Source organism: Merops nubicus, unplaced genomic scaffold (genome assembly GCF_000691845.1).
Source record: "Merops nubicus isolate BGI_N331 unplaced genomic scaffold, ASM69184v1 scaffold39784, whole genome shotgun sequence".
Classification (NCBI taxonomy): Eukaryota; Metazoa; Chordata; class Aves; order Coraciiformes; family Meropidae; genus Merops; species Merops nubicus.
The window spans coordinates 44,153-59,540 of record NW_008603081.1 but is presented as its reverse complement, the minus strand read 5'-3'; the positions used below and the strand labels follow the sequence as shown (position 1 = coordinate 59,540).

At 38.3% G+C, this 15,388-nt stretch overlaps 1 protein-coding gene across 1 annotated transcript in view; it reads left to right on the top strand.

Annotated features, from left to right (window-relative positions):
- Positions 1–15,388, top strand: part of PPFIBP2 (PTPRF interacting protein, binding protein 2 (liprin beta 2)) — a 79,596-nt gene that overhangs the window by 23,973 nt on the left and 40,235 nt on the right. Inside the window, exons 3-4 of the mRNA XM_008938540.1 lie at positions 10,172–10,261; positions 14,979–15,092. Of these exons, the coding sequence (XP_008936788.1) occupies positions 10,172–10,261; positions 14,979–15,092 (204 nt within the window). The remainder of the gene's footprint in view (positions 1–10,171; positions 10,262–14,978; positions 15,093–15,388) is intronic.

Genomic DNA, 15,388 nt, shown 5'->3' with positions numbered 1-15,388 from the left:
CAGCAGGAACAGACAAAAATCTTAGAAAGGGTATCATCATCTTCTGTTAAGATGGAAAATTGCCTCTTTGGCAATAGCAGTATTTATGGGATAATTAACTTATCCACAGGATCGTCCTTGAATTCTCCTCTTTTATAATGTCTTTTGAGATGGCAGGCAAGTAATTCAAACAGCAGAACTTATTTTTAGGTTTAGTCTGAGCCTGAAATAAACTGAGAAGGCTGAGTAGTGTTACGATAAACAGGGAGTAAAACGGCAACAGGAAATAGGGGGTCTTTAGTAATGAGTTCCAGTCACTCTTGAAATAGAAAACCAGAGAAAGATTTTCTTGGAAATAATTTCTCAGTGACAGCTTAATTATTTTTAGCTTGTTATTTAAAATTAAAAGGGAACAGTTTCTTCAGATTTACACTGTTCTTGAAATACCCCTTTTAAAAGATAATTTAGCAAGTTATATTTTTGACATTTTTAGAGTTGCGTTGTTCTTGTTGCTAGCTGATCTGCTGTTTAAAAAAAACAGATGTTTGGGGGAGAGGGGAGTTTATACAGTTGTGTGTTATATATACATCTGTGAGAAGCATTTGGGATAAGACTGGAACGGCGGCAGAAGATTTACCTTAAAATGTGAAGACGGATTCAAGATTTTAGAAGTTGCGAAGTGAAAGGGGGAGAATACAGCTATATCCTGTAGAACAAAGCAGTGTGTGTGCTTCCAAAAGTTTCTTTTAACCCCGGGAATGTGACTGCTGAGATGGGCCCAAAGCATGGATGGTGAGATTGATATTTACAAGCACTTCACGTGGCTGAAGAGGGTAAGTGATCTGCTGGGCTTTGTTTTCTCTTTAAATGCACCTTAGCAAAGCTTGGTCAGAATTCTCAGCTTTGCAAAAAGAAACTATTGAGTGCCTCTGACATAAAGTATTGTAAGTTTCTTAATAAGAAATGATTTAAAGACATTCCTTCATGAAGGAGGAGGAGGTTTAGGGAGGGGAGAGAGAATCAGCTGTCTTTGTCTTTAAAAATGAAACTCTAGGATCAAACTTGGAACAAATGGCAGTAGATCTAGCAAGTGTTCATGCTTTCCTGAGATTGCAGTGCAACAAAGCAAAGCTTGCATGGGAATGCATGGCAAAAAAGGAGAATATGTTGTTTACCAGGTTGTGTTTTAAAATGAAAAATTATTTGTTCTAGCTTTTTACTTAATCAATTCTTCGTCAGGCTAACTGTACGAGATCTTTTAGGATGCCTTTGTTCTGGATAAAAATGGTGGTACATTTTTGCTGTGCATGTTATTCTGATAAAATTAGGGTTTTTTAAAAGACAGTGCTATTAAAATCCTGATTTTTGTAATGAACTTTCAGAACGTAAAGCAACCGCATTACATTGTTTTTGTCTTCCTATTAAAAAAAAAAAAAAAAGTAGGTTTGTGCAGTTGTTTCATCACCCTGGAAGAATAGTCAGCTTTTAGATTTTTAAGGTTTAAAGTATATATTTTTCAGTGTTTGAAAAATCCATGAGTGGAATGTGAATAGCTCCTTCACGGTAGACTTTTTTTAATTACAGTATTACTTTGTGTCATGTAAACAGCACATCCTCTCATTATACTTCTACAATCTATTTAAACCTTTGTGTACTTTTATTGCAAATCCTATGTACGCCATTTACTTTAGTGCTTCTGTATAGCACTGAATTAAACACACATGTATACATATGCGCATGCACTCTGGTTTTTTACTGGCTATATGATCATAAAATACAGGTAAATATGTGAAATGTGATTAGGAACTGTAATTTGGGTAGTTTCTTGAATGAATATAAAATATTCTTGATAAAATGTCAGTCTTTATTAAAAGCTTGAATCTTGAAGTTAACTTACAGAAGATTTACATCAGGTACTGGAAACTTATGTTTCTGGAGTGTGGATGGGGAAGGGATTAAATGGGGAGTGAGTGGGATAGTGATGACAGGAAATAGTTGGTAACAATATACTAGTAGGTTAACCTATGCTGTGTGCAGTTAAAGCTAAATAGCTCTTTACTGGTTTTTGAGATCACATATTATTTGTTATTTAAATGAGGTTTTGAATACAGTATGTCTGCCACCCATGCTTCCTGGTATAAATTTCATTTCTAAATGGATGGGTTTGCTAACAAAAGGCTAAAGTGTGCTCTTATCAGGTCGTGTGGCATTCAGGATGAGGACTATAACATAATGAAGAAGGGCTCAAGAAATAGCTTCAGTGAAGAAAGTCTCATACTGAAATGTTCATAGGTTTGTAGGGATTAACACAGGATATCTTTAGGATGTTTTTCAAGTACTGTGTTCAGAAAGGGTACTGTGTTCAAATGCAGCACAGGCTTTTACAGAAACTAGTAATGCCATTACTCTTGTTGCATGTTATTCCTTTTATGTAGGGTACATAAAGAAGAATATCAATACTGCTGTTTTTCCTTGCAGGCTTTTTGAGGGGTTGGGCACATGTCAGGGAAGGGAAGAGAACTGAAAATTACCTTGCATTGTTCCTGGGTGAACTTAAGCAGTCTGCTCCCAGATTCCTTTGGCAAGTGATTTTTTAAAAAATGTTGAAATGATTGAAGTTGCTTATGTGCCTGTCATGTTCAAGAACCCTAGTGTCACGTGTCTGGCGCTGGCTGGGGTTGCAGATGAACGTTTCAGAACCTGTAATCATAAACAATTTCTCGTTGGCTGATAATGAAAGTAAGAGTACACTCCAGAGTAACAAATGGCACTTAACAAGAGAGCAGCTGCAACGGACTTCCATAAACCCTGAGTGAGGTATGCCAAAGCTGGCTCAAATTTCATTAGCAGAATTCAATTCAGAGACTAGGATCAGTTTTGATGTTGCAGTGGTTGGCTAAGCTAGATTTGCATGGTTTCTGCAACTTGTACTGTGTCGGGGCAGCAGACAAATACAAAGATCACAAGATCCAGGCAGGCAAAATGTCAGGTACAACTACTTTTCTCAGATGCTTAGAATAGAAGATCTGGTTTTGAGCATGTATGATAGCATCATGCAACAGGAACGAGGCAGTATTTAGATCAAATTGAAATAAGGTGTCACCACACTTCAGCTTTTTCTACTGGACATTCTTGATGTTGAAATGACCTGTGAAAATGCTGTCCCAAGGATGCTCGTAGGTGTGGGTAGAGTGGAGAGCAGATGTACAGAGCCAAACAACAATTTAGCCTTGTCTTAGTTGTATCTGAGGCACAGTTAAGGTGTTTTCCTTTGTTTACTGATTTTTCTCCATTTTACTTTCTTCTGCCTTTTGCCAGTAATAAAAATTATTAATCTGCAGTAGTATTTCTCACAAGAGAAGGAACTTTCTCTGATATCTTACCTAATATAAGACAAAACTCTCCAATAGGTACAGCTATACTGTACTTCATGGTGTGTGATGCTAGTGGCAATATCAGAATTGTCCCAGGTAGCTTATTCTGGCTGAGAAGCCAAGTATCTGACATAGGTGTGTAGCACTGCCCTGGCTTCATGCAGTGTAATAAGAGTTTGTACCAATGCAGATATTTGGGGATACCTTGTTAGTAAGACAAAAAGCCAAGCTAGGGAGGTCACAAGAATTAAGGGAGGCACGTCTATCAGTGGTCTGGTTTTAGAAGGATACAGAAAAGTTCTCTTGTTTATAGAATGCACTTTTAGCATTACAGCTAAGGCAGTAGCATAGTTCTCATGAAGTAGTTGGTGGGCAGCTTCGGGGAAGCACTTTGCAGATAACTGGTGTTAGATTCTTTCACAGGGCCTAAGCATAAATCTGTCACTGCTACAAGTTTCTGTTGCAAGCTGAAGAATCCAAGGTGCCCCCTGCTACCTGAAGCTGGAAGTGTCTCATCTCTGGAAAACTTTCTTTGGTTCTTGCAAGGGATTCAGTTTTGAAAGTTCTTTGTTCTTACCTTTCCGTCTGGCCTTAATGGGGATATACCCTTCCAAATGAAAATGGCACAACCCCCATTTTGGTACGTAGGCATGTAGATATACCGATAAATTAGCAGCATCACAAACACAAATGCTGGTATTTATTACAAACAGTATTATGGGCTAGGGACACTGTAAATTAACTGAGCTGCAGTGGATGGAGTGTAGGAAAATTAAAGGTCTGTTGCCTCTGGAAAACTTTGTATGGTCTTATTTTGAAAGAGGCATGCTTTCATACAAAGTGGAGACATCTGATGACTCTTGTAGCTTGCTTCAGACTTAACTTTTGAAGTCCAATGCAGCAGACCTGATGGCTGACCTGAAATAGGTATACATTATTCCTATTCTTATTCTTTCCTTTCTTCCAGATACTATTCTTAACCTGTATTTGCAAGAGGTGGAGCCATCAAACCCATGCTGTAGCCATTAAGCTTATGGTATTTGAGAGTGAATCTTTATTATTTATGACTATTAGGAAAAATCCAGTTAAAATATAAGTATTTGATCAAAATTCTTTTCAGAAGTATAGAAATTTACATAGCTCTATCGTTACTTTATTTCAGACTATATACTGTTAGCTTTTTGAAAGTGACTGCCACTTGCATTTAACCAACAAGGAACAATGGCAAATAGAAAAGCCTGTTGTTGATTTATTACTTGTCTTCAGATGAAAGGCAGGTTGGAGGTTGGACCAGATGACCTCTAGAGGTCCTTTCCAGCCTGAAACATTCTATGATAGGGAAGAATTACAGATCCAGAAATCATGTTACAGCCTTCCCCTCCCTCTAAAGTACACTGAGTGAATGTGCATCTAGTCAGATGGGTGTGTATCTCAGGTAGTGCTAACATGCCACGAGATTAAATTTGTATTACATCCATAGTCAGATGCCAAAATAAAAATGTTTACTATGTAGGCTACTCACTCATCACTACACAATAGCAACTACTGTGACTCACAACATCAATTCTGTTGACCCAAAAGGGTACTAAAGAGATGGAAAGCCTGTAATATTCTAAATATTATCAACTCCAAATAGTCTGGAAAAAGTCTAAAGTGTATATTTTCCTGTATTGAAATATAACATATTTTCTTGCATTTAAATATAATATATTTTCTTGTATTGAAATAAAATACTGTGGTCTGTGTGCTGCTAGTAGTTTGTGGGAAAACTGACTGTCTGAACTCTGCTGGCTATATTCCTTGTTTTCATCTTCTAAACTGCAACAAAATACACCAAGCATGTCCCTAATCTTCCCCATTAATGCAAGTATTAGAGTTGCCACAGGCATCTTATTAAATTATCAGCGGAACTGAAGGTGATTCATGTGACTGAGTAAGAAGAGAGGAGGGTTATGACATAATCTGTCTTCTAAAAGGGGCGGGTGACTTGTTGAAAAAGCTCACAAATCACCGCACTGTGTCTCCTCCCCCCTCCACAGCCCAAGAAGAGATCCATGGTACTGGTGACAAATTTCTGTGTGACACATTGCTGATCAGCCTGGGAAGCCAGTATTTTTTACTTCAAAAATTAGTTGTTGGAGATTCTTTGAGCTGAAACTGAAACAGCACTCCTGAGAACACAAACTGTCCTGTATTCGATTTTATTATCTTGCATATGCAGTTGCTTTAGGGGCCTTACTTTTACAGCCCATCAGGATTCATCTAGAAGGTCTGTTACAGAAGCTTCTGACAGGAAATCTGTACAGAAGCACTGCACGACTGTTGTCGTTCTGTTCTGAAAACAAGCTGCGTTCTGAATTGTTTCCTATTAAAATAACATGCAAGGAAGCATAACATTCCATGCTTGGTGGGCTCTGAGCAGGCTGTTTAAAATAGCTACCTGAGTTGTTCAAACATTTCTTCCCTTTCTTGCCATACCCTTTTATGTTTTTGCTGATTGTCCCCATTTTGAATTAATGCTGTTGTATTATACTCTGAAGTCTGATTTTTTTTGTCATGTATTCTGGAGGAATATTTAAGCCTTTTTCTTGGAAAAGAACTCTATAATGACTGGGTCGTGTAAGTTATACTTAGACAGTAAGGTTTCTAACAGCTATTGGTATTATGCCCGGGTTAAAGAGCATGTTCCCCAGAGAGATCTGGAAACTGAAGATGAAGAAGCTGCTAAAGCAGGTGTTTGAATGCAAAAGTTTGGGGGTTTTTTTGTTTGGTTTTTTTTTTTCCCCCTAGAACTTGGAGAAACAGTTGATTTGGAATTGGTTCAGGAAATGTTTTGTTATTATCTGATGCAATCTGATGGGCATTAAACTATATCCAAAATATGGAGACTATAATACCGACTATAATACTATTTTCATCTGCATTGGTACTACCATCAATAAAGTTTCAACCACTTTGCTTTAGCATATCTTTCCTTCCACTTTGTTATCAAGTTTTATCATAAACTAGTTTACACGTTTTATGCAATTTCTCTCATTCTTTCATTATAAGAAATTAACAGATTTAGCTTACAATTTGTGGAGCCTACATAATGATTTTTAGTCTTTAGGGCTACGTCTTCTTAAAGAACATCTTTGTGGTAAATCTTGGTGATTCAGCCTTTTGGTCATGTGGTAACACAAGTCTGGCGTTTATTGTTTGTGAGCTCTTAAACCAATTCAAGTCACCTGTAGTCTTATGACTTTAGTATTACAGTCCCTGTATTCCATTGCTGCTGATAGGTGTGATATCTAGCTGTACTTGCACAGTTTTCTCTCAGTACTGACTTTCCCAACTGCAGAATGCACTCCAATCATCCACAGATGGCCTTGGTTTATATTACATTGTTTTATCTTGTCTTTATGCATGCCACAAAGATTGCCCAAGTCTTAAGCAACTGCTGTCTGTCAATCAGCCACTTCTACTTAGCAGGTCATTTTCTGTCTGCTGTACTTCCCTGTATGTATCTGAGCAGTCTGTGGCTGACTTACTGGCAGGGTTGATGTTTTTGTTCTTCTCCCTTTTCTGTTTGCACACGTGTGATTCACTAGATTTTATACGGGTATTGAGTATTTGGACTTCAGCAGAGGATATTTCACAATCATTCAGTGCAGCAGACGTCATCAGAGGCTATACGTTTAGTAAATGTGAGTGTAATAAAATGTCTTAATTTGTGATTTGATGTTGAACTAATTCTTAATTGCTGATTATATATAATGTTCGACTCGGTTTTGCATTCATGTCAGACTGGTTATGTAAAAATGTGTTTGCAGTAATTTAACTCACTGAGTGTAAGGCCAGAGGGGAGTGTTACACAAGTGGTTTCAGGTACGTTTCTTAAACCTAGCCTAGGAAAATAGCAAATGAGGGCAGGAGAAAGGGTGCAAACTCTACTGGGATAGGTCTTCTTCATCACTAGGTTTTGTCATTAAGAGAATCTTTCCCTGCCTAGCAGTGTGCTGTTGCCTGAATATGTTCTAAGTGCAGTAAAGTCTCTCCTACCATTGTGTGTGTGACTCGGAGACATATTGGGGAAGGCCTGTGGCCTCTCCATTGAGAAAACTCATTTGTGGTACATAATGGAAATTCCCTAATGGAAACATAGTTGCCAAGGCTAAAGATTTTGGATTCTAAACTACAATATAAGACTTTGCTTTATAAGTGGTGTAAAAGCCCAGGCAGAATGGCTGACAGTATGATTGAGGATGCATAGCTGAGGTCAAAGGATTATGTAGGCAGACATGGAGGAATGCATGATGTTTACTTATGAGGATTCATTATTTTCATTATAATGCTACAAGGAATAACCTTTAAAGTCATACAGATTGACTGACCAACTTTTATTACAAAGGGTATAAGTTAAACTGAAGATGTATGTTGTGTAAACACAGGGTGGGGGTGAAGTGGGAAGTATTTCTTAATGAAACAAGGCTTGAAAAAACTGCATTGAGATGTTAAGAAAGACGGATAGAGATGTTAGGACACATAAATTCTAAAAAATTAAAACTAGTTAGGAGAAGAAGAGGGAGTGAAGTCACCGTTACTTGAAGGGCATTAATTACTTATTTAGTGGGCCAGCTCCCTATAGTTGGCACTTAAATTTAATAATTTGGCTGATAATTCTGTCTCTAAGGTATGCACTCACATGTGTATATTTAGAGCCATTTCTGTGAAATCTTGAATCATGGTTGTACCTACTATAAACTGGTCAAAAGCTAGTAAGAAAAGTATGTTCTGAGTAGAGTTAACATGTTGTTCCTTTGACAGTGAATGCTGATAGGTAAGGCGTGGAGTGAGGTTCTGCACATTCTGTTCTTTAGTGGTTTTGACCTCCAAAACAGGGAAAAAGGACCACATTTAGTGAATTTATAGGTGATTCTAGTTAGGGACCTTGCAGCCATGCTAAATGATGTGACCAAGACGTAAGAAGAACCTGATGCATAGGGAAGCAGTATAAATAATAGCATGCAATTCAGTATAGACTAGTCCAGTGTTAAACATTTAAGCAGAAACAATGAGTAAACACAGGGTAGAGAACAGGATGCTAGCTAAATAAGAGCATTTCAAAAGGGATCTGGAAGTTATGGGTCATAGGCTGACAATACAGCAGTGTTACTATATGGCAAATATGAAAAGAAATATGGGCTAAGGGTCTGTGAGGAAAAGACTGAAAAACTTGTTTGTTTAGTCCAAAGAGGGACTTGCTAATTAGAGATCTATAGATAGTCATCTTCAAACATGTGAAAAATTTCTGAAGCGAAAGGAAGAGCTTTTTTTTTCCTTTTTTTGCTTTTTGCTTTTTTCTTTCGTTTTTTTTTTTTCTTTTTTTCTTTCTTTTTCTCTCTCCATCCATGGTGGTATGATAACCCATAGATTGAAGTTGAAGTTAGATATTAGGAAAAATGTAAGGGTAGCCAAGAAGTAGGTTATCTGGGGAGGATGTGTAATCCATTTTTGGACATTTTTAGGAATAGGCAAAATAATGTTGCAAATAATTGTCAGGCCTAGAATGGAATAATGAACCTTTCAGTCCTCTATATTGGTGTCTTTGTGATTTGCTCAATTCCTTTCAAAATTATGAGAGACAAGGGTGCTTAGTTCCTGTCACCTCATAAAGATGCCATACTTCTAATTCAGCAATTTATAGCTTGAGAAGTATCTTGTGATTGAATAAATATTTGATTTCTTGGTTTGCATTAATTAGTACCATGTTTATTTTAATCATCTGTTTTACGTTTGGGCCTGTAGATCTTAGTAGAGATCAAGAAGACATGAATGTATTTAGTATGGAAAAATAAAAATCCTATGCATGAATGTTCAGTTGAAAAAGAAAGGAAAGTTGCAGAGGATTATAATTATATTGGTGCTATTGTACAAGTAACCATAAATGAGTAGTCGGCTGCAGACCAGTGTAGCTGAATGAAAGGTGGTGAAGTTGGGTTCCTGTGTTAGCTGAAAAGCCAGCCAGAGTGTTTTATTTCCCAGCAGCAGTGCACTGCCTGCAGTGGAGCTGGGAAGGGAACCGCCAAGGGCTCACATTACTGCCGCTGCCCTAAGCAAACAGCTCCGTTCCCACAGCTAGACAATGTTCTGATATGTGGGATGAAGCTGTGTGACTCTTCTGAACGTTTTAAAATAGATCTGCAGCTTTTATTTTATCTGAATTCTAAGGTTTCTCTCTGGAGTGTTAAAATTCATAGGAAATGGGACTCAATAGGAACAGGCCATGTTTTAGAAGGTCTTTCTCCTTAGAGCCATTTAGAAAGCTGTAAGTGATTACGTAGCTGGAGTAGTTCCTGATAGGAATTTGATAATGTAAATAATTTATTTGCTTACAAAAAATTTATACTTTTCTTTCAGTAATTTCTAGGCATAGTATAATACATATAGCAGTTGTTACAATTTAAAAATAAACACGAAGATTCCTTGACTTTGGCAAAAGATTGCTGAGACCAGATTTTTCAAATTAAAAGTTTTTTGTCTTGATATGGTGGTATATCACAGTGAAATAATTTGCTAGAAAGTATCAAATCTATTCCTATACCATTCCTAACTGCAGGAAATGAGAAAGTATTCAGAATCCAGCTGAAACCAGGTACATTCAAAAGGTTTCACACGTATGAAATAAACAGTTCTGGTCTGTAGACTCATTTTGCGTGTTCTTTTTATATTATAACAGTCACACTCTCTCTGTATATATATATCTTTTTTTTTTATTAATTACTTCTTGACATTTCAACAGTAACTGTATAAATTCTCATTGCACTTTTTTCCCTCAGTCACAGGTGAATCATCATTCATCTAACAATGAAACTTATCAAGACAGATTGGCACGATTAGAAGGTGATAAAGAGTCGCTCATACTGCAGGTATGTGTTAAAGAGAACATGGTCTACATAGTTGATACTCTGTGAATAAAAGCTGAAGTAACAGTATTTTCTTAGACAGCTGTTAGCAGGGCACCAAATGTAACTGATATTTAATCAGGAATTTATTTGTATAATTCATCACTGATTTCATGGTGGGGTAACTTGGTAAATGAGAGGGGAGTAACAGCAGTAAGAGGAAGAAGAATGGCAAAGGGAAAAAAAAAAACTTAAAAATAATGCTGTGGAGTCACAAGGTAATGTTGTAGTAGTGGTTCTCATTGTAGATTTGCTAGGTTGATTTTTGTAGGTTTTGTATGCCAGTATTTTTAATGAACTGGGAGACTGGCAAGTAGACAGAACTGGGATTTTTCCTGCTTTTATACTGTACCAAAGTTGCTTTATACCATAAGAAAGCTTAAGGGGAAGGTGAAGGGGGGAAAAAGATGATTTGATGGTAAAATGCATACCTAAGCTCTTCCAGGTTTCCTATTTCTCAGTTTACCAAGCCTTTTTCAAAGATCTGCAGTCCCATGTCAGTTTTCCTCCTGAAGAAAACACGTTGTACAAATTAAATTTTTTAAAAAACTTAATTCTTTTTTTCTGTATATTTTTCACTATTACAAGCTGTATAAAAATGCTTTTTCAAACTGAAGCTGGCGATTCTTTAAATGGTCTTTGCATATCCTTTCTCTTTACACTTACAAGAGCTTATTATAAGCATATATATTTATATCAAACAAAAGTTAACTATACTGGGCAGGTGTTCTCCCTACTTTTGGTTACTAGTTTCTGTAAGCATGTTTTATCCTGTATGTTGTGCTCACACTTGTGTTAATTCACTGAGCAGAATCCTCACTACTGTTGTTAAATAAACAATAAATTGTTTGTGAGACATAAGTTTAGGCTTGGTTGGATTTTTTCTTTACTGTTAAGCTAAAATTGCTATTACCAAAATTTGGGGGGGAGGGGGCGGGAATTCCTGAAAGAAAAACAAACTTCTGGTTGGTATTTAAATGAGTGCTGCAAATTCCCTTTTTTCCTGAGAATCAATCAGGTCAGGGGAAATAACACCACAACTAGCATTTATTAGAATACCTGTTATTAATGGAGTCATTATTAACTGTATCATCTATGATTCTATTAATAATAGCAAACAACTTTTCACACGGTACATTCACTACTCACACAGTTCACTCCCACACATGAGCAACTCGGAATTGGAGCAACAATCAGGAGGCCAAAGCTACTTAGAAGCAGGGGATGGTACTGATGCACTGTGGCTTTGTCCCTGAAGGCCTCCTTTGTTTCATCACGTGCGTGCATGGTCCTGTAGTCTGTCTGCATACAGCAACCACTGTCGTCTTGGATGTGGTTCATGCTGTACAGCTGGTCATTGATGGTCATGCATGCTGGCAGGCTTGTACAGATTTGCCAGAATCTTGGTGTTTCAAAGTGTGTTGGCTTTTGTGGATTTAACAAGACCACTAGTAGCCAGCAGTTTTAAGTTCCTTCAGGCTGTTCCAGGCTACTGCTCAGTATGTGCTTTTCCTGTCTGTGTTGTGCTGTTCTTCAGTAACTGTTTCTTCATCCACACAAATAGGTACCCATAGACTGGAGCCAGCAAAATTTGCGAAGGAGTTTTTATGACATGGTTTGGAGACCTGCCTGGAGTTGTTCTCAAAAGCATTGTAGTAAAATCAGATGCAGAAATTGTCTCTTGCCTTTTATTCCTATTACACACATGTAAAATCAAGAGACTTAGTCAATATTTCTGTCTTTTTCCATCCCACTGCACAGTACTGCAGTAGAACTCCAAAACCCCAGACAAATAAGGTATGTGAAAACCTCAACCTGGTAGATGAGCATCAAAAACAAAAACAGAAAGGTGCCAAGATGGAGCTGGGGTTAGAACCTGTTTTACATCAGTTCTGCATATTTGGTCTAGGCAGCTGAATATGAGGAACATGGGCAAGTCCCATGCTGAGGTTATGGTGGCCTTGAGGGAGTCTGCTGGTACAAACCTGGCTCCTGGGTGTGATTGTTGGCATGAAGGATGAGAACGTGGTGGGAAAGGGAGCATCTCTGTTCTGTAGCTCATGTTGAATTGTGCCAGTGACTGTGGTCCATAACTGTAACCTGTAGGGAATATGAAGCTGGGAGCAGTCCAGCCTTGCATCAGACTTGCTGCAGAAGAAGCAGTACAAGGTATCTTGTAGTGAGCCCAGGCAGTACCCACTATCTCTGTCTGCCAGGGCCGAGTCAAGCCGTGACACCCACTGCCCCGGCGCGGGCTGTGGTGGGGGCTGGAGATGCTGCAGCATCAGGGGTGCCTTCCTATAGCTCAGTTGCCCATGTGTAGGAGCTAAGGTATAGGAGCACTGCTTCAGGTGTTTGGGTTGGATGGGTTTTTTTTCACAAAGATGTTTTAAACCCTTATACCAACTAATTCTTAGCTAATTGTTCAATATACATCACTTCTGTAGATATTTGCAGAGAATACATTGTCTGCGGGCTGACTCTAGCGGGTGGCACGCTCCTAAGGTGAGGGGGACTGGCCAGCATAGTGTATGCTGGAGTTATGGTCTGTGTGCAGCCCGCTGATTCACTGAGGAGTCTAGCAGATGTCATCCTGAACAGAGAGGAAAATATGAGCTCAAAGAGGCTAGCAGGCCTCTCAGCCTAACTCCTGGAACATCTAACACATGCTTCTAAAGCTGCTAAGGTTTTACTGAATTCCTTTCAGACTACATTTAACATACAGAGTTTTCCTTACAGGTTACCATGCTAGTTGGAACCTAACCCGACCCTTTAAGTAGAGCTTGGTTTTCTTCTTGTGGAAGCTGCATCAGGCTGAAGGGGAGGATTCAGTACGTTTCAATTTGCTTTCTGACCTCAGAGGGAGAGATTTTTGTGTGCCATCACTCATTTAATGAGAGCAAAAGAGAGAAGCAGAAAAGCAATAGACTTCCTTGTGGGGAGTCCTCTTCCTGCCCTAGCCTGGGTGTGTCCCCTGCCAATCTGCTTTCACCCCTCCTGACATTCCTCATCCTGTGTTCATCTGTGTTCTGCCCTATCGCCAGCACTTCTAAAGAGGACTGTTTTTTTTTCCTTTATATTTTTCTGTGTTCCTTTGCCAGGCATGCTTGTCATTATGTTTGCAGGTAAAACAAATACAGATCACTCAGTCACTCCCTCTGCAGCTTCCCTGGAGTCAGGTCCATTGTTCGTTGGTTGTTTTTTAGAAATGCTGGGTAGTGGGCACATCTTAAAGGTTGCACTTTCACATAATCACTCTTTCTCTCTCTCTCTCTCTCTCTCTCTCTTTCTCTCTCTCTCTCTCTCTCTCTCTTTCTCTCTCTCTCTCTCTCTCTCTCTTTCTCTCTCTCTCTCTCTCTCTCTCTTTCTCTCTCTCTCTCTCTCTCTCTCTTTCTCTCTCTCTCTCTCTCTCTCTCTTTCTCTCTCTCTCTCTCTCTCTCTCTTTCTCTCTCTCTCTCTCTCTCTCTCTTTCTCTCTCTCTCCCTCTCTCTCTCTCTCTCCCTTTCTCTCTCTCTCTCTCTTTCTCTCTCTCTCTTTCTCTCTCTCTCTCTCTTTCTCTCTCTCTCTTTCTCTCTCTCTCTCTCTTTCTCTCTCTCTTTCTCTCTCTCTCTCTTTCCTTCTTTCTGTCTTCTTTCTAGCATTGCAGGAATGGATGTGAGAGCATAAATAAGTTTTTGTTAACACATTTTATTCAAACTGGAATTTAAACACCTATGAATTGCTTTTTTTGCTTGTTTATTTTTGCTACCTGTTTGATGCAGCGTGTTTCTAGTACAATCAAGACTTTTATATAAATAAATAGTAGAAATGAATGTACATATTCATTAATAAAACTGAGCATGTGCTGCTTAACACAGGAATTAACACTGTAGTTGTTTCCACATCTTTTTAATGTTATCCTGAGCATAGTTTTCTCAGTTTTGCCAGCTTTAAGTTAGGCTGCTGGGCTTTTTTTACTACACATTCACTGGTTCTGTACCACTGTTCCCACAGTTCTTTACCAGTATTGCTTATTGTTTCTTTTCCTGGGATTCATTGTCTGTATCTCACTTATTTTACTTTCATGTTTTGGCTTGCAAAGCCTGGGAATTTTTCTTGGAATAGAACATTGCCGCTGTTAAAACTTGCCTTTTACTCATTGCATTCTTTATAACTTCAGAACACTTTATTGATAGGTAAGCTGTTTCTCCATTCGTGTAAGAAGTAAAGTAATTGGACGGCTTCTGAATGAACAGTTCTATTGTTTATCCATTTTAGGGAGTGAGATGCCAACAGAACCTGAAGTGGCAATACATGCCTCTGAACCACATAAAAGTTTTTCAATATCTATGTTCTTGTTTAGTGCTTTCTCATTTTTCAGACTTTCACACAAACTGACTCAGGCTACCTATAGGTAATCTTCCATCTCTTCTAGAAAGTGCTCTTTCTTTTTTATATTAAAACAAAATAATCTGTGGGGGTTGGGGAGTCAGAGGGCGGAGTTGAAGCAAAATATAGGTAAGACTGAGAAATTGTCTGTCTTGATAGAGCAGGTTGCTGTGGTGCACAAGAATATTAAACCACTGAGGACTTAGAAAAGAACTTGCTGTTAAAAAGCACATTTGGATGTTAATTGTATAAGGTAATTGAAACTTATTTGCAGTCAATTCAGTAGCATTGTGCTTCTCTTCTCAAATTACAGGTAAGTGTTCTTACAGACCAGGTGGAAGCTCAAGGTGAGAAAATCCGGGACTTGGAAGTCTGTCTTGAGGGGCATCAGTTGAAACTGAATGCTACAGAAGAAATGCTTCAACAGGTAAAACTCTGGATTGGAAAGCTGCTTGCATAATCTCCTCTAACAGTAGGGTGAACATATATGTTCAGCTTGTATGCATGTGCACGTGCCTTTGGCAACAAGATAAAACAGGAAAAAAATGCCACTTTTATTGTTCTCTTGCTGCTTTCCTTTTTTTTTTTTATTTTAAATAAATGTTTCTTTGTTTTCCTGTTGCAGAAATGTTTTACTGACTGTTTGCACAATACTGTACGTGGCAGCATGTAAAATGAAACTCCTGTGTCTTATTTGTACTGTGCTGACTAACTAAATTTGGA